Here is an 18,152-nt window from a genome sequence, read left to right on the forward strand (position 1 = left end):
TTTCGCACTGTTTTAACCGTATATATACAGTTATTATAGGATCCAATTCATCCAAAGCACATTTTTTCTTTGCTTCCCTATTTTCAACCAGATGCTTAAATGAATAAATACTTTAGCGTCAAGGAATTTTGAAATTCGGTTCTTAAGATAAGAAATGACACTGTTCTCACGGTATTCCACAGCAGCGTTAGATGCATATGGAAGAATAAGGATATTTAATTGGGCAAGTACTACCTTCTGTGTAACTTAGGGAAAGTAAAAGAAAAAAAATCCTTGTCTGCTACCGACCCCACTCTTAACTTATGGGTGGAGCAATTTTGGTTAACTTTAATTGATTTTTCACATGAATCACGGTTTGATATTCTTGTTTATCATTTAATACGTTACTACTTTAAGCGCTGTAAGTTGGATCCCTTCTCAATTAAAATTGCAACAGAAACGGCTGGAATCTGAATTGTCAATGTATTATCATGTAATGTGAACAAAGTTATGAACAGTTGAAAATTTTCCTTGACATAATTGTAACTGAAAAGAAAATTGAGACAGAATTGTTCAGATAATAGACAGATTGACCCTACGGTTCATCAAGTACTCATTTTGAAGTGTACGTACAGCTAACTCAGCTTCGTCAGGTGTAAGAAAAGCGACACGAGCATCGCCAGTAGGTTCACCGTTGGGTCCAAATCGCCGAATAACACATTTTTCATTGACTTGAAAGCCACGGAAGAAATCCAATATGTCAGCAATAATGGCTTTGTGAGGTACATTGGAGAGCGCGATGACACAGCCAGGGGCTCCGAAACCAGGAGTTGGGGATCCATCGTCACTTCCGCCTCGACCACCACCTCCATTCTGAATTGGACCTCCGGGCATTCTTATTCGCATATTAATATTAGGACGAGTGCGAGGACCAGGCCCACCGCTGCCAGAAAAATTTCCTCGGTTGCTTCCACCAGGAGGGTAACGAGGACCGCCCCCGAATCGAGGACCACCGAAACGTGGGCCCATTTGCGGATTGTATCCATTTCCTCCGTCAGCGCCCATCGGCGGCCTGTTGTACGGATCACTAGGTCCCGGATGTCCATATCCTCTTGGTCCGTGATCTGACTGGTTCATATTTGTATCAAGATATGGACTGAAACGTCTTATCTTATTCTCTTCGGCGGCAGGATGTCTGCTAACAACAGGAGCGGCATCTGGATTCTCGACTAAAGTTACGCTGACAGTATGGCCTCCCATGAAACCGCCATTCTTATCCAAGGCTCTCTCTGCCTCCTGCATACTGGCAAATTGGCAATAAGCGTTTCCGACGGGCATACGTTCTTCATCGTAGACGATTTCAATGATCTGCGGAATGACGCCAACGTCTGAGAAGAAATCGCCAATATCGCGTTCCAGGGCAGATGGAGGCAAACCCGTAATGAAGACACGTTGTGGACCGACAAAAAGACGACCTCGCTGATTCGGTGGCGCATCGTAAGAACCATTGCCGCCGCTTTGGGAACGATCAACGAAAGGGGGACCTGGTCTGTTGCTTGCAGGAGGACGATGAGGAGCAGATTGACCAGGTGAAAGTGGACTGTCAGTTTGAGTTGGAGGGGTGGTCATCACAGCGCCGACAACGCCACGGAAGCGTTCAAGATTTTTGGAGCAGACATGTAATTCCTCCAAGGGAAGAAAGGCCACCTTGACTTGACGGCCGCAGATCATGACACCGTCTTTCAGGAGTTGGATGGCTTTGCGAGCATCGGCTTCACTCCGGAGTTCAACAAAGCAAAGTCCGGTGACGGTTCCGCTCTCGTTCCGCTCTGGCAGCACCTGACCAATCGAGATCGTACCAAAAGCTTCTTTGACATTTTGTGCTGTCGCAACCGGTGGGAAGTCTCTCAATGAAAGACAAGAATTCGATAAACTCTTGGCATCAAGACTAATTCCAGGTGAGAAAGAATCAATCGCCTGGTTAAATGTCGAATCCTTAACATTGAATATTTGAACAGGATAGCCACGAATCGTACCTAAAACAAAAAAAAAAAAAAAAAAATACACAACAAATTAATTCCATTTTAATTCACGAATAAAATTGACTTAAGTTTTCTTTACCATTGTGGCGGGTAAGCGCTTTTAATTTGTCTTCATTGGAAGTGAATCGAATATACGCCAGACCGAATCGATAGCCATCCAATGCGTTGATCATTTTGATGCATGTGTTTGGGACATTAATTCCACTAAGATAATCTCTAATGTCTCGGTAAGTCAAGTCTCCAGTCAGCAAACGTAACTGAACAGAAGTATCCGGCACATTTTCATTTTGTTGATTGGCTTCCAGTTCCTCGGCCGGAGTAGGAAGAAGTCCTGATTTGCTGAGTTTCCGATCACGGTCACGATCCCGTGAGTTTCTAGCCCTCTCGCGACTATCCGAGCGACTTCGACGGCGGCGATCTCGGCCACGACCGCGACTTCCGCTACGACTGCGACTCCTCCTTCCACGTCTACTCATGTCTGAACCTCTTTCTTTGTCGCGATCTTGTCTGTCTCTTCGACTGCGCTCTTTACTTCTGTAACCAGCACGACCCATATCGCGATTCCTATCCTGGACGTCTGGGGGAGTGTCACGAGAATTGCGGCGATTCTGGTCAAAACGTTGCGGCCCTCCGTGAGCATACACATCTTGCATGTCCCCACCGGTTCCATGCAACATTTGCTGGCCACCGCCATACGGTAATAAGGGAGGCTCCTCAATAACTTCTCTCATACGCGGACCGAAATGCTGTGGAATATGAGGTCCTCCTTGCGGCAAGTGGGGAGCGTAAGTCTGTGAAGGGTTCATGTGAGGCGGGAAACCACCGGCATGAACAGGATTTTGCCCACCACCTGCCAACATGTTTTGACTTGGGTTATATGGTTGATGACTTTGTGGTTGTGGATACATTTGATGATCATAGCCCCCTGGATGGCCCTGACTAGGATCCATGTGCATATGGAAATTGCTGCCACTGGTGCTGGATGTTGCTCGTAGTCCAGGTGGTCCGCTGATAGGGGGATTGCTATGGGCGGCAGGAGCGGCACTAGGAGCAAAGGGGCCTCCTGTAAAAGGGCGCTGAACTGCTGACGTAGGAGCCATGTTGCTTCCTCCGCTAGCAGCGCCTTGCATAGCCAAGTGCTGCTGTCGTGTCTCTTCAATGATCTTTTGCATTTCCGTTCGAGAACTCAAGTACAGCTTGACTCGCGAGTCCTTCAACATACCACCGTCCGATGCCATTCCTTGTCGCGCATCCTCGTCAGTACTAAATTTAAATTGAAAGATAGACATTAATGTTTCGTTTTCAGAAAAAACAACAACACTGGTAACGCATGTGCGATCAATATTTTGAAAGCGTCGTGTTGCTTCACCGTTATACTTTATCAATGTTGGTTATTAAGATATTGGGGTCGTTGAATTGTTACCTGAATGCGATAAACGCGTCGCCTAGTTGCCCCCCGACTATATGCACGCCCCCTTCTGGTATGGATAGACCATGGAAGAATTGTCGAATATCTGCAGCGTTGGCCGACCAAGGCAAGTTCTGTAGTCGAATAATGACACTCATCTTCACTCTTGATTTCTTCTTCTTTTTCTTCGACGGTCACTTCTGAATTTAACGCCGACTCAGTTGCATGCGGCCTATTTCGTAATCAGCTATAACTGGTGCGATGCCTCTGTGTTGCCCTTTATTCGAATGGAGTGGAAGGTAAAATGATCAGTAATCACCCAGTGATAACAACATATCTCAAGATTATAACATCAAAATAAATCAATCCACTTCTTTCGACGAAATCCATTTCCAACAAAAACAAACAATGTTAGTGCGTCACGTGTGTTGTTTGTATCGAGTGCCATGATGGATTATCGCATTGACTTTCTCACCGGGACAAACGTTTCTTAAAAAAACCCTCAAAACCTCAAAATTTTTCAAAATATGGACATGGCTTGATTCAGACGCCTCTTTCCAACCCAGTTAAGCCGTGACGTCAAATGTGTCGCACACCTTCAGACTTACATCAATCGCTAATCAAGTTACATTTTGATTTCGTTTTTTTTTCTTTACTCAGAAGAACCCGCCTCACAAACAGCCTATTTGTTTTCGACGCAACTGCGATTCTTTATTCCTTCCCGGCCAAGCAAACTTTAGAAACTTGCGACGTCTCCAATGGTAGAAAAAAAAAAGAAAATTAAGGCTTTGGCTTTTTTTCAGCCAGGCAAGAAACCTAGCACACACTCTGGATTTTAATGATGCAAAATAGGAAAAAAAAAAAAAAAATCCAACAGTTCATTGGAGGAAAAAGCTGTAGATTACTGAACTTTCTAGAGAATCTCTGGTACTTTGAAAACAGGTCGACCCCATGAGCAAATAAATAAAAGTTAACACTGAAATTATCTTTGCTATATAAAAGAAAACGCTACTGCTTTGTCGAAAGCTCCCACTTCGAAAATGGTTTGTACACTGCAGCTCGCATTTCTTTTCTTTAACCTCAACAAAATCCTCTGAAAATTGAAGGGTAACCCAACATACACAACATACAATATAGGAAAAACTGCATGAGGGGGTTCCAGAGTAGGTTCCTTTGAACAGGTTCAGATTTAAAAAATGAAGCATGATGTCATGTCATGGGATTTTAAGAACTGAGATTCCAGCACCACACATCATGTTTCAAAGAAACTATACAGCTTGTGGAAACTGAGATTGAATGGACAAAGGGCAGCTTCATGCATTGAATAATCAAGAATGAAGATGACGAAGTATTAACACTAACTTTAAAAATGCATTAATTCTAAGTTGGTACTGTGTTCCGTTGACACTTGCACAACATTTCACTTCTTGAATCACATCCTATTTGTCTGTTTATCGCAGACTACAAAAGCATCACCACAGCATTTTTCTCCTTCGATGTTTTGATTCTGCAGAATTCCAACCCATGCCTTTAGAAGAATTTCATGATTAAGTTCTTCTTCGACAATAGCCTCTTTCAAAATACACACATGGCTGCAGTGACATGTTTTGAGCATTGTCAAATGTTCCAATCAGTCTATGTTCCAATGAAGAACACATGTAGCCAATAACACCCCTGTTTGTAGCAACTAATCGAATAAAAAAAAAACCGTTTTCGAACTTAGTATGAGCCTCGTCGCAAAAGAAATGGAAGTGACCTGTTTTGTTTGTGGTAGTAATTTAACCTTACCAAAATTCAGTCTAATTTTCCTGAAATCCTTGCGAATTTAGAGTTTAAAATAACCCTTCTTGAACGCAAAAAATTAGAATTGTTGCTGTTGTAAACAGCCCTGACGATGGTTTTCTTGAAGACAGTAGAGCCCTAGTAGTTAATAAATTTTTTCAGTTGGAACGGCGGGAGATTTTGGAGGGCTGCGATGAAGGAAGCCAAGCTTTAATATGGCGCAGTTTAGTTTTCTTTTTTGTTCACAATAAGTCAGGCTTGGTGTTTGTACTCGTAAACTTTTTGGTGACCACACTGGAAAACCTTTCCGGACGCCATCTATACATTACATTAAAATTTTTAAAAAGCGCTAGCTATTAAAATGAAAAATCACTGTAAATATATTATGGAATGTATTAATGTTTTCATATTTTAAATTTTATTATTGAAATATAAAAATTTCAGAAAATAAGACGTCGGTCGCAAAGAATGAGTGTATAAAGTGTACTACTGCCAGCGCATGAGTTACATTGACATTGAGTCATCCCTTCATTTTGCATAGTAGATATAATTTCTGACGGAAAAATTTATGTAAAATATATTCAAAACAAATAATGAGCCTAACAAATTCTGTATTTTATACTTACTTTATTTTTGTCAACCTTTTTTGAGTTTTTCCGAAAGAAAGCTAAAAATTCTCTTCTCTACCGCTAGAGGCGTTGACGAAATAGGCTGAATTTGTTCGGCTTCATCTTCATTCCAAATTTCTTGTGGCCAGCTGATTTTTTTGTTCAGGTTCAGGTTGATCGTGCAGCCATATTGGTTTGAATTTGTTTGATTATTTCGTTTGAACATTTCAAGCTGAAATTTATAAATCATTTTAAGAAAAAAAGTAAAAATCACTGGTATGTTGTATTTTAATTAAATCCGAATTTCCCCATTTCAATCGGCCAATGTTAACTTGTCCAATCGCAATGACCTCTTGAACAATTTCTTTGTTTAGGCAAGAAGCCAAAGCTTGATCGTGCGGTAAACAATGGCCATTTACCAAATAATAGACAAAGTTTTTAGTTTAAGTTTTTAATGTTATTGTCAATTCCTGTTATTATTTTTATGATACTCTTGATGTCAAAATATTTCAACATGTATCTTTAGTCAATCAATGAGTTTCTTCCAACATTTTTTTCTTTTCAGGTTTCGACAGTTGCTGACCTAAAGTGTTTCGTGAGTGGTTGCTAATGTCAGTGTCGGCCACAGAGGGAAGCTTCAAAGGCCATTTTCCTGGGCTTTGAAGCTTTCACCTGCCAGCCCTCTGTCTTTCATGGAACTATGAGCCTAGACTCACTGTCACTGGCGCTGACACAGATCCAATACCTGGTCAACAGCCTCAACAAAAAGAACTATCTTCAATCTAGAAATAGGTTAGAAAATTCAATTTTATTGAAAAACATCATGTTAATTTTGATATTTATTAAAGCATTGAAGAATTAGTTACCATTTATGGTATTGAAGCTGAAAGACATCTTCTTTGTTGCTGTCTTGCTGGAGTTGACTTTGTGGGGTTAGGAAACGGTGAAAGTTCATCATCTGTCAAGTCAAATAACCCAGGCAAGGAGAAGGAAAGAGAGCAGCTTCTGGCTGATTTTTTTGGACATTGCATCACCCAGCCAGCATTCCCTAGTCTTCTGAATAGTGCCCTTGAACAGCCATTGAGAAGCAACTTTACTAGAAGTGTTCAACAACAATTCAAAAGCAATTCGGCAGTTATCAGCAATTTCTGTCGGTTTTTGCGACTGTCACGAAGCCAAGAGGTGGTTCTTAGGATTGCTCTTTTAGAAACATTCAACCCTGAAGCGCGTTCACAGTCTATACTAATTATTCGCCAGAAACTTAGTGAACTATTGAAAAATTTTGCTGATCAAGATAGGAATACTGCCCCGTTGGAAGGAGGACTACAGGTAAAGCGTAAGCAAGTTTAATGTGTTCGTGTATAATTTCTAATGTATTTGTATAGGAATCGTCTCCTGAAGTCATTCACTACATTCTTAGTCGATTGATCAACGAGCCGGATACATTTGGAATAAGCAAAGACCTTTTAGAGGACGTATTGAGCTGCTTGCGCCGTGACTATCCTCGTGAATTGGTCCCTGTGATTTTAGCCCCAATCCTTTACAAGGAGCAAGGGGTAGACTACACTTGTCATAAGATGGCACACGAAACTAACAGTTTGACCAAGAATATGGTCGAAACATCATTGGCCGATTTGATCCTTGAAACTGGATACCCATTCACATCAAGTCTCGAAGAATGCCGTGCAAATATCACGACCTTCGGTTTTCGCGAATTGTCTCCCACATCGGTAGCTCGTGCAATAATCTACATGGTTCGCACGCACAGCGGATTGGACGAACATTCATTAAGACACTTGAGAAATGGTACATCACAATCATGGCCTGAGCAAGAAAGCTCAGGAGATAAAAGCGACGAAGGCCTTCCTACCTCATGGAACATGGAAATATTTGTCCAGGTAGTGGAAATGTTTGTTACTTCTTTATTTTGTATGTTCTTATCCAAAATTGCTCATTTTCAGGTTGTTACGGAGCTGGTGCCAAGTTTAAACTGGAAAGAAATTGTTTCAGAATTGGACCACCCTAGTTTCCTCATAAGAGATAGAGCAGGATTGCGCCTTCTCCTGACGGCCCTACAATTGGGCCTGCAAACACAGGGCGCAACTTTCCCAGCCGAGTTGCTGTATCAATCATGGAACAACGCTGAAGCTCAGCTATCGCTGCTTTCGCAATTAATGAGGAATACGGATCTCTTTTGCATTGCCGACTATCCACACCACGCCATTAATGTCGAAATTCTGAAATCACCCCCTGAACCTGATAACAAGAAGCTTGCCAGTTGGAAATGCCTGGGATTGCTTGAAACTCTTCTCAACTTATTGGAAAACGGCGGGCTTTACAGCCAGGTGCAAGAATTGCTTAAGGAGCCTGTTCAACACTGTCCCGATGTTTTAGTCCTTGGGCTTCTTCAGCTGACACAACCAATGACTAAACTCAGACAAGAATTGCTCAGCAGTCTTATTCCTGTTTTTTTGGGCAATCATCCAAACTCTGCCATCATTCTACACCATGTCTGGCATGCACAGTCACCTCTGGTCAAACCTCTGGTTATGCACGCTATGGCTGAGTGGTACATGAGAGCTGAACACGATCAAGCGCGGTTATCAAGAATTCTCGATGTAGCCCAGGACCTAAAGGCTCTATCTATGCTACTAAATGTGCAGCGCTTCCCTTTTGTCATCGATCTCTCGTGTCTAGCATCGCGCCGTGAATATCTCAAACTCGACAAATGGCTGACAGACAAAATGCGTGAACATGGGGAAACCTTCGTTGCAGCATGCGTTAACTTTCTACACCAGAGATGTCCTCAAATCTCCGGGAAAGTTAAAGAAGAAGCTGGTCTAAAGCCCACTCAACTTCCCTCGGACACACTAGCAATCATGTTGTCCTGCCTGCAGGTATGTTTCTTTGTTGTAAATCAGATTTTTTAAATTGATCAAACTAAAATTCTATTTGCATCTTCATAAGGTTTGGACTGGAAATGTGTCTCAAGAACTATCTGATACTATAAATACAATGGTTGCGAATTGCAACGTCCTGAATCGTGCCCGAGCGCAACCCCCACCTGGCGTCTTGAAACCTATCCGTCCTGGCAGTGGAGTTGGAGTTGACGTTTCATTTCCACCAGGAACCTTAAGCAGCCAACTATTTCCGCCTCCTGGAGTTGACTCAACTGGTCTTTCGCCCAGCCTTAGTAGCATGGGCTTAGGTCCACCAACTTCATCTGGATTTGCTGTTAATATTGGGTCCAATACACTCGGAGGAAATACTCCAGCCCCCGGATCGCCTGGAAAATTGTTCTCTAGCATGTCTTTGCTAGAAACTGGTAATGAATTACACCATTCGAAATCGACTCATCCAATTCTTATAACTAATATTTATTTACTTGTTTTGCTTTTCAGGAGTCAATCAGCCAACGGTTGTGGGGATGCCAAACAATTCCAACTCGAGTCAGAACCAAAGTACTTTCTCCATTTTTTCTTCATTAACTGGAACTGGAGCAATGCCTGGATCATCCAGTACAAATCCACTGGGCATAGGTATTCCATCTTCTATGGCGAGTGGAAGCGGGAACGGTCAATCAAGTATGGGTACGAGCAATATTGGATCTGGTACGGCTGGTTCTCCTGGATCGATTGTCAATGGCCCTGTTCGAGTAGGAATGAATCCTCACCTAGGCCAAGAACGAAGAACCGGCGATGTATCTAGTGCTTTTGCTGACATGCCACAAGCTGTTTCAAAAGTAAGCTAATATTTTTTTTATTTTTATTTTCCCCACACCTAATGGACGCATTCGTGTTTGTGTAACAAAGGATATCGAAGACGAGACAAATAGTTATTTCCAGCGGATTTACAACCAATCGCCTTCAACGCCTACCTTGACAGTCGATGAAGTTCTTGAACTTTTGAAGAAGTTTCAACATTCGACTAACCGCCGTGAACGGGAGATATTTGACTGCATGTTGAGGAATCTATTCGAAGAGTATCGTTTCTTCCCTCAGTATCCAGATCGCGAGCTGCACATAACGGCTCAGTTGTTTGGTGGAATCATGGAGCATGGTCTCGTCACCTACATGGCTCTGGGAGTGGCACTACGTTACGTACTTGAAGCTGTCCGGAAACCACACGGGACGAAGATGTACTATTTTGGGATCACTGCCTTAGATCGGTTCAGACATAGATTGAAGGAATATCCGCAATATTGTCAACATTTGGCCAGCATTCCGCATTTTCGGGAGTTCCCGCCGCATCTAATCGAGTATATCGATAATGGCTCCCGTGGCGTCGAGCCACCCAATCGTCCTCATGGTCCAGTCTTACCTCAAGTGACGACAGCTGCCAAAACCACTACTCCGACTACGCCAACTACAACGGTTGCTGGTAAAACGACCTCTACTGCTGCACCTATGAGTGGTCGACCGTCAATAGCAAACGCGACCAACATCGACACATTGCTGGTTGCTTCGGAGAAAGACGTCTTAATTGTAGACCCACCAGAGAGCGTCCAAGACAAAGTCAGCTTCATATTTAATAATCTGAGTCAATTAAACCTGACGCAAAAGTGCGAAGAATTGCGTGACATTGTGGGTGAAGAACATTGGTCTTGGGTAGCCCAGTATCTGGTGATGAAAAGAGCTTCAATTGAACCAAATTTTCACACACTCTATTCAAACTTCCTTGACACACTGAAGCTATCCGAGCTCAGTCGACTTGTCATTGGTGAGACGTTCCGCAATATCAAGGTACTCCTTCGTAGTGACAAGGGAATAGCAAATTTCTCAGATCGCACACTGTTGAAAAATCTTGGTCATTGGCTTGGACTTTTGATGCTATCTAAAAACCGGCCGATTCTACAGGTAATTCATTATTTTATTTTTAAATTGTGTACCAATTTTGCTAAACTGCAACTTCATTTAATATTCAGGGAGATATTGATTTAAAATCAATTCTAGTCGAAGCGTATCACAAAGGGCAACAAGAACTTCTGTACGTCGTACCATTCGTGGCGAAAGTCTTAGAGTCATGTGCTAAGAGCAAAGTGTTCAAACCACCCAATCCATGGACCCTAGGAATCATGAATGTTTTGGCAGAACTACATCAGGAGCCTGACTTGAAACTTAATCTTAAATTTGAAGTCGAAGTTCTTTGCAAAACTCTAGCCATTGATATTCACGATCTTAAGCCGGGAGTAGTCTTCAAGGATCACAATCGTCTGTCACGTTTGGAACCGCAGTTGTCCCAGCCGCAATTACAGCAAATGTATCAACCAGCACCACAATTGCAAATCATTCAGCAGCAGCAGCAGCAACTTCAACAGCAGCAGCAGCAACAACAACAACAACAGCAGCAGCAGCAGCAACAACAACAACAACAGCAGCAACAACAACAACAACAGCAGCAGCAGCAGCCACCACCACCGCCACAACTTGCTGGCTCACCTGCACAACAAATGCAATCCCAGCCTGGCACAACTACTCCAACACCAGCCCACGCAATTCAAGGCCCTCCTGATCCGAGGTTTTCTTATTTGGACATCAATGTCACTTCGTTGGCCGGACTAGCTCAGCATCTAGTAGTTAATAATAACATACCGCTGTTGACGGCGCATCCGAATTTAAGGATCCTTATCCGACCAGCTGTTGAACGAGCTGTTCAAGAGTGTATTCATCCAGTTGTTGATTGGTCTATGAAAATAGCCTTGACCACTTGTGAGCAAATCATAAAGAAAGACTTTTCACTCGACGCGGATGACACCCGCATGCGCGCTGCTGCTCATCACATGGTTCGCAGTCTCAGTGCAGGTATGTCTCGTTTAAATTTGTTGATGTATATAGAATTTATATTAAAATTGTGTATATTTAGGCACGGCATTGATTCGCTGCCGAGATCATTTGCTATTGACGATTGCAAACAATCTCAAGACAGCATTTTCTGCTGCCTTGCAGAGGAGCACCAGCCCTCAACAGAAGGAGTTGGTTGAACAAGCAGCCACTTTGACCGCTCAAGATAACGTTGAACCAGCGTGTGCGTTTATCCAAAAGACAGCCGTAGAGAAATCCATTTCGGAAATCGATAAACGCCTTGCCACGGAGTTCGATTTACGCAAGCACGCTCGAAACGAAGGCAGGAGATACTACGACCCCGCTGTTTTCGCCTATCAGGTACACACGTCTCTTATTTTACGTCTGGCAAACTAAACGTTACAAAAATATATCTTTTATTATTCAGGCCGATCGAATGCCGGAACCCATTCGTTTGAAAATGAGTGGCGTTACACCCCAACAAGCTGCCGTATATGAGGAGTTTGCCCGATACATCCCTGGATTCTTACCTGTCACCGAACGAGATGCAGCCATGCTTGTGCCTAAGATGATCCCCACGTTTACCAACGATGAAATTGGGGTCATTTTGGAAAAAGTCGCCATGGAATTGGAGCGTTTCTTGCAATCACTGTTGCCATTGGGCAGCTCAACGCAAGCAGTTGCGATTGGCTCTCTATTGGAAGCTGTCATTTTGGCTCGTTCTTCACGTGAACACGGAGCACATATTACTTTACTTCAAAAAGCTTTCGAAGGACTGGTGGAGAGCTTAACCAGTTTCGCTACGACCGGAAATGATCCGGAAGCCGTCGTCCGTTTCCGCGACGCACATTTGCTGGTTTTGAAAGCCTTGCAAGATCCCCAGGCTTATGGTCAGTAAATCTAAATGATTATTTTTAATGATTATTATTTGATTGATGTTGTTTATGTTATATTTTTTAAACCCATTTTTCCTGTTTTTAGGACCTCAATGGACTAATCGTCAGGTGACGCGATGCTGGGCCGAATGTCGAGAAGAGTTTCGATACAATCTCGATATTCTTGACTGCCTTGTGCGAGCTCATCTCATAAACTTGCAGCAATTTGACATGCAACTAGCTTCTGTGTTAGAGCAAGCCCTTAATGCTGGCATTGGATCTTCTATATTAGCACTTGGCTTTGCTATGCAATTGGTGCATGTCTATCTTCTCGAGGGACCCGCGTCTGGCGCTCCCGTGGTCATCACTGAAAACGACTTGGCGAACACCATTGAAATTTTGACACGTATCGCTGCTCACGCTAGGTATTTTTTAACCGTGTGCATTTTCTATTCGATCGATTGAGATTTTATGTTATTTTTCTGTCATAGGCAACCCCCTGATGGTCTAGCAACTATTTTGGAATTGCTTCGAGCTGGCCATGAAACCGGTTTAATGGATCGTGCCACTGGCGGTCCAGGCGGACCAACGGCTTTAATTCATTCTGGAATTGCTCAGGCACGCGATTATGACGATCCCCATGGATTGCCCGAAAAGACCGAATACCTTCTGCAAGAGTGGGTAGCTATGTATCATCTACCTAACGCTGGACGGGATTCGTCTAAAGCTTTCGGTCACTTCGTCACCCAAATGAGTCTACATGGAGTGTTGAAAACCGATGATTTGATCACACGCTTTTTCCGACTGTGCACTCAATTTTGCGTTGATATCTCCTATCGAGCATTGGCTTCCGAACCGACTGCCGACCTGATCCGCAGTAAAGCGTTTCACACTCTGGATGCTTATGTCCGATTAATTGCTTTACTCATTAAGCATTCTGGTGACGCAAACAACGGCGTTACAAAAGTAAATCTCCTCAACAAAGTACGTAAATGATTTGTCTTTCGACTTTCAACTACTAATGGCCGAATTGTCAAACTGCTTAGGTTTTAGGAATCGTTGCAGGAGTTCTGCTACAAGATCAAGAAGTTCGCGGTGCGGAATTCCAGCAATTGGCTTATCATCGTATCCTCATAATGTTGTTTCTTGAGTTAAATGCGCCCGAACAAGTACTTGATTCCATCAATTTCCAAGTAAATCTTTAAATTATATAATAGTCACTTGAATTATTTGCTAATTTTTTGTTTCTTTGTTGACAAAGGTTTTGACAGCTTTCTGTCATACACTGCACATTCTGAGACCAGCGAAGGCCCCAGGCTTTGCGTATGCCTGGCTAGAAATTGTTTCGCATAGGGTTTTCATCGGGCGATTGCTGTCGATTACTCCCCAACAGAAAGGATGGGGGATGTATGCTCAACTGTTGATCGACTTATTCAAGTTTTTGGCCCCATTTCTACGGAACGCCGAACTGAGCAAGCCCGTCTCAATGTTGTACAAAGGAACACTGCGCGTCCTGCTGGTTTTGTTGCATGACTTTCCCGAATTCCTTTGCGACTATCATTATGGATTCTGTGATGTGATTCCTCCCAATTGCATTCAAATGAGAAATTTGATTTTGTCGGCGTTCCCACGCAATATGCGTCTGCCTGATCCATTCACGCCCAATCTCAAAGTGGACATGTTACCGGAAATCAGTCACGCTCCACGTGTACTGACTCATTTCGCAGCAATGATCCAACCGCCTACGCTCAAAAAGGATTTGGACTCGTACCTGAAAACCCGCGGACCAGTTACGTTTCTTTCGGAGTTACGAAGTGTGGTTCAGGTTCACGTTTCTTCGATTAATCTTCACGTAAGAAATAATTTTTCTGTTAGCAATACTATTCTTTTTACTAACGTCGCTGACAACACTTGATTTAGGTTTCACCTGAACCTGGAATGCACTATAATTTGCCCTTGCTGAACGCATTGGTCTTGTACGTTGGCACCCAGGCCATACAATCGATACAGACCAAAGGATTATCTCCGTCAATGGCGACTATTGGCCACTCTTCTTACATGGATATCTTCCAGAGTTTAGCCGTCAACCTTGACACGGAAGGGCGTTACTTGTTCATCAACGCCATTGCTAATCAATTGCGCTATCCTAATAGCCACACGCACTACTTCAGCTGCGTTCTGCTTTGCCTTTTCGCAGAAGCAAATTCTGAGGCGATTCAAGAACAAATCACTAGGTACGTGACTGGGTCTTGTGTTTCAATATACAACCATTTTGTGATTGACGTGAAATAATTTTTCTCTTTTATCTTGACTCCTAAATAGGGTCCTGCTGGAGAGGCTCATTGTCAATCGACCGCACCCATGGGGATTACTCATTACATTCATTGAATTGATAAAGAACCCTGTTTTCAAATTTTGGAATCACGAATTCGTCCACTGCGCCCCGGAAATCGAAAAACTATTTGAATCGGTGGCTCGATCATGCATGGTGGTCCAAAAACAAACTCCTCGGGATGCAGAAAACCACGATTGATTAATTGAGTTCACCGACTACTTATGTACAGTTTGTGCGTGTGCTCATCTTCTCAACCAATGTTTGTTTGGATTTTTCCTACACCCTTTGGCGGTGCGTGGTGAATTGTGTCAGAACATGTCCATTTAGTTTTTTTGAACGAATGTATTATTCTTTTCTCTTTATTTGAACCCCCAGTTTTCGCTCATTTTCTCCTTCTTTCTTTGGTATCGAGTTCATCTTTCTCGCTTTCCCCCCTCGGGTCTGCATTCACTGTGGGTTTTCCATGTAGTAATGTTCACTTTTAATAATACACACGAAGCAAATGGACGTATTCAAGACTTGAACAGAGTTTCGTGTATTATCGAAGGGAAAATCCGGCCTGTGCTTCTACATATTGTCGCAATGTACAAAGTATATATAGTACAAAACAAAATTTGAATTGGAAATTGGGAAAAGACGGCTTCTAACATTGGAATTTCCGAAGGTATATTTATATTGTTAGGGTGATTTAAAGGTATGACATCTTTTAATTTTTAACAGCACGGTAACTATACATGGTCAAATGGTCTTAACTGTACGAGTGTAAGAAGGACTATAGAGACAAATCAAAGTTGACAGACTTGCGTTGATTTGGCGTAGCACAGTCCAAATTATGAACCTCCTTACAGGTGACACTGTAGATCGGCATTATCTTGTTCTACATACGGTGGTGGTGGTTCGTCTGGATATTGTTCTTCAATCCCTGGTGTATTGGCAAGCTCAGTGTCTTTTGTTGGAGGTGGAAATTCCCAAGCCGTAATCTAAATCAATAGAACTAACGTTAAGTACTAAGCCTTGATGGATAAATTTTTAACTTTTACCGGTCTTCCACCTGTTGGCAAGTTGTCACCACCCACTACAAAGATAGACGACAATCGCGGGCGGATTCCTGCAGTTTCTCTATTTGGCCGACTGCACGCCAGGGTCGACAAAACAAAGCTTGTGGTCGCTCCGATTACTTATAAGTTACACGTTAGTTAATGAATTAGCACAAATGAATAATGTGAAATTATGATTTTAAACTAACCTCCGGAAACCAGTAGCAACAGATGTAGCGTACGTCCTAATTGAATATCGTAACCTACACGTTGATACGTTGATTTTTATAAGTATTAAAGCGCACTCGAAAGAATAAGTGATCATATTTTTCCAACTACCGCAGTATCCGTGTCTAATATTTTCGCAAGAAGGGCCGTTTTCAATAGGTCCATAACACGAATTGGAAGTGTTCGCCGTCGAGGAAGTCAGTTGAACAAATGGCGTAGTAGTTTGAAATTCGCTGGCTGTCGTCATCGTTGATGTAGTCTTTGTATTATTAAATGTAGGTAGACCGTTGATGTAATCATCTTCGCAGTTGTATTCCCAAAAATCTTCACAACAAAGAGCAGCTTGGGATCCCAACCAACTCAATGAAGCCAGAGTCAATGCCATGAATAGGGACACAAGGCAAAAGCACAGCATGGTCACCGTACTAATACCAAAAGGGCAAAATTAAACGTCAATATAATCAGATCATTCTAAAAGGTTGAAAGTAACATATAGCTATAGTTTAAACTAACCAGAGCTCTCTTAATATATGTACCTGTATAGTCCTTTTGTTTTTGCCAAGCCGAGACACACCGAACCCGTAATGACAAAGAAGGTACCACACCATAAACCTGTTACGATCAGTTTCAAACTGGATTAATATTTTCAAGTTAATATATGTAATCCATCCAGATTTAACGCTTACCTGGTTGAGCTTCCGACAAAATCGAGTGATTTGTAAATTGCACCATCTAGCATCAACCACATAAATATAAATGTATTGTAATATAATTTAAAAAATTGTTAGTGTTATTCGCTTAATTTTAAGACCTGGAGGAGGACGCAGACTATGCCAAGCAAAATGTGGGCTGCACTGAAGTGAAGTAACGTTTTTTCAAATCTGAGGTCCCCAGATCGGACACCATGTCGTCGTCGACGGTGATGAGGATGTCGGTGTCGGCGATGTCGATGTTGCCGACTGTTTCGACTTGGGCTTGAATGAATGGGGGGAGCATCAGACACGCGCCTTGTAGTGCTTCCTTCCTGATTGTTGTTTGTTTCGCTGGAATTTGGCAAATCGACATTAACTGCTAGCTCTTCTTGTGGACCGTCCATGATTTTGTTCTGATAGAACTCGACTATAAAAATTTAATTTAATTTGATATTCCTGAAATTAAGTAATCTAAAATTCACGTTACCCAAAGCGCGAGCCAAAGCTTATAAGTGAAGTTTCCTTACAAAATATTTTAGCCTATGGTTGAATTTTCTACTTTTGAGGTAAATGCCAACTAGATCGACTCTTGGGTAATCACGAAGGATCAAATGTGAACTGGTTTGACGATAAGGATCTATATAAGATAAGAAGTATAGTGACGATAATGGTTCGCGATTTGACTGCGCGAGCACGCTATCTGATAATATATTTTGTGTCAATAAATGTTCAAGGCAGGTCTGTATTGCTTAAGTTTCACTATCTTCTTGAAATACAGCGTGCACGCAAATTAAAACTATCCAGAAAAATGTAGCATGATGGGGAAAAAATAGGGCAAAGAGCAAAGTTTCCCAGCACTTGCTCTACAATTTACGAAGAATATAAAATAAAGGCATCATAATAAGAAATTAAAAAAAAAAAAATTGAGAAAAAACAAACAGAATTTACGTATTATCAACATCAAGAACAAAATCGTCCAAAGAGAGCAAGGGCATAGTGATGGCACGTTTTGCGATGATGTGAGTCGGCTTATCGGCTCCAGGCAAAGTTGAACTTGGTGTGCTGTTAAGAGCCTTTTCCTTCGCTATTGCCAGGTAACGACTCATGGTTGGCGATAGAAGAGGACGCTTCGGGAACATTTGAGATGCATTAGTCGGTCTGGTCACAGTCACACGACTGACGTTAGTCACGTTGAGACGAAACCGGCTGTTCACTCCATGCTTGATGGATACATTTGTGACGTTTGCGGTCTTGTTGATCCGAATAACCGGAGTTGAATCGATAATCGGAACGGCCGTGATTGGTACTTTGGTCGAATTAAAATGTGTGCTCAATGTCTTGTTGGGGAATGTAGAATTGAGAGGA

The 18,152-nt window shown here is 42.4% G+C and overlaps 3 protein-coding genes across 5 annotated transcripts; 1 reads left to right on the forward strand and 2 right to left on the reverse strand.

Annotated features, from left to right (window-relative positions):
• Window positions 1-443: 443 nt before the first annotated feature.
• Window positions 444-5,503, reverse strand: LOC124191353 (RNA-binding protein 12-like). The gene is made up of 4 exons (XM_046584532.1): window positions 5,218-5,503; window positions 3,445-3,706; window positions 2,101-3,284; window positions 444-2,015 (listed from the first exon to the last, which is right to left on the reverse strand). Exons 2-4 carry the CDS (start codon window positions 3,585-3,587, stop codon window positions 553-555), a joined length of 2,790 nt encoding a protein of 929 aa, XP_046440488.1. The 5' UTR covers window positions 3,588-3,706; window positions 5,218-5,503; the 3' UTR covers window positions 444-552.
• A 431-nt stretch (window positions 5,504-5,934) lies between these two features.
• On the forward strand, window positions 5,935-15,337 carry LOC124191152 (CCR4-NOT transcription complex subunit 1-like). Its single transcript, XM_046584176.1, has 17 exons — window positions 5,935-6,095; window positions 6,385-6,611; window positions 6,668-7,148; window positions 7,205-7,717; window positions 7,781-8,716; window positions 8,787-9,144; window positions 9,221-9,561; window positions 9,632-10,675; window positions 10,744-11,620; window positions 11,682-11,980; window positions 12,048-12,510; window positions 12,602-12,920; window positions 12,987-13,479; window positions 13,542-13,688; window positions 13,757-14,347; window positions 14,416-14,729; window positions 14,818-15,337. Exons 2-17 carry the CDS (start codon window positions 6,520-6,522, stop codon window positions 15,026-15,028), a joined length of 7,479 nt encoding a protein of 2,492 aa, XP_046440132.1. The 5' UTR covers window positions 5,935-6,095; window positions 6,385-6,519; the 3' UTR covers window positions 15,029-15,337.
• A 4-nt stretch (window positions 15,338-15,341) lies between these two features.
• LOC124191153 lies at window positions 15,342-17,454 on the reverse strand. 3 transcript variants are annotated; one of them, XM_046584179.1, is made up of 8 exons: window positions 17,315-17,454; window positions 16,907-17,214; window positions 16,782-16,827; window positions 16,632-16,707; window positions 16,207-16,520; window positions 16,077-16,130; window positions 15,871-16,007; window positions 15,342-15,810 (listed from the first exon to the last, which is right to left on the reverse strand). In XM_046584179.1, the coding sequence occupies exons 2-8, from the start codon at window positions 17,189-17,191 to the stop codon at window positions 15,673-15,675; spliced, it is 1,050 nt and encodes a 349-aa protein (XP_046440135.1). In that variant the 5' UTR covers window positions 17,192-17,214; window positions 17,315-17,454; the 3' UTR covers window positions 15,342-15,672. The 3 variants fall into 3 exon arrangements, with proteins under 3 accessions (XP_046440135.1, XP_046440133.1, XP_046440134.1); XM_046584177.1 differs by having other exon boundaries at window positions 17,275-17,409; XM_046584178.1 differs by having other exon boundaries at window positions 17,288-17,400.
• Window positions 17,455-18,152: the final 698 nt, after the last annotated feature.

The sequence above is a fragment of the Daphnia pulex genome, chromosome 3 (genome assembly GCF_021134715.1).
Source record: "Daphnia pulex isolate KAP4 chromosome 3, ASM2113471v1".
NCBI classification, from domain to species: domain Eukaryota; kingdom Metazoa; phylum Arthropoda; class Branchiopoda; order Diplostraca; family Daphniidae; genus Daphnia; species Daphnia pulex.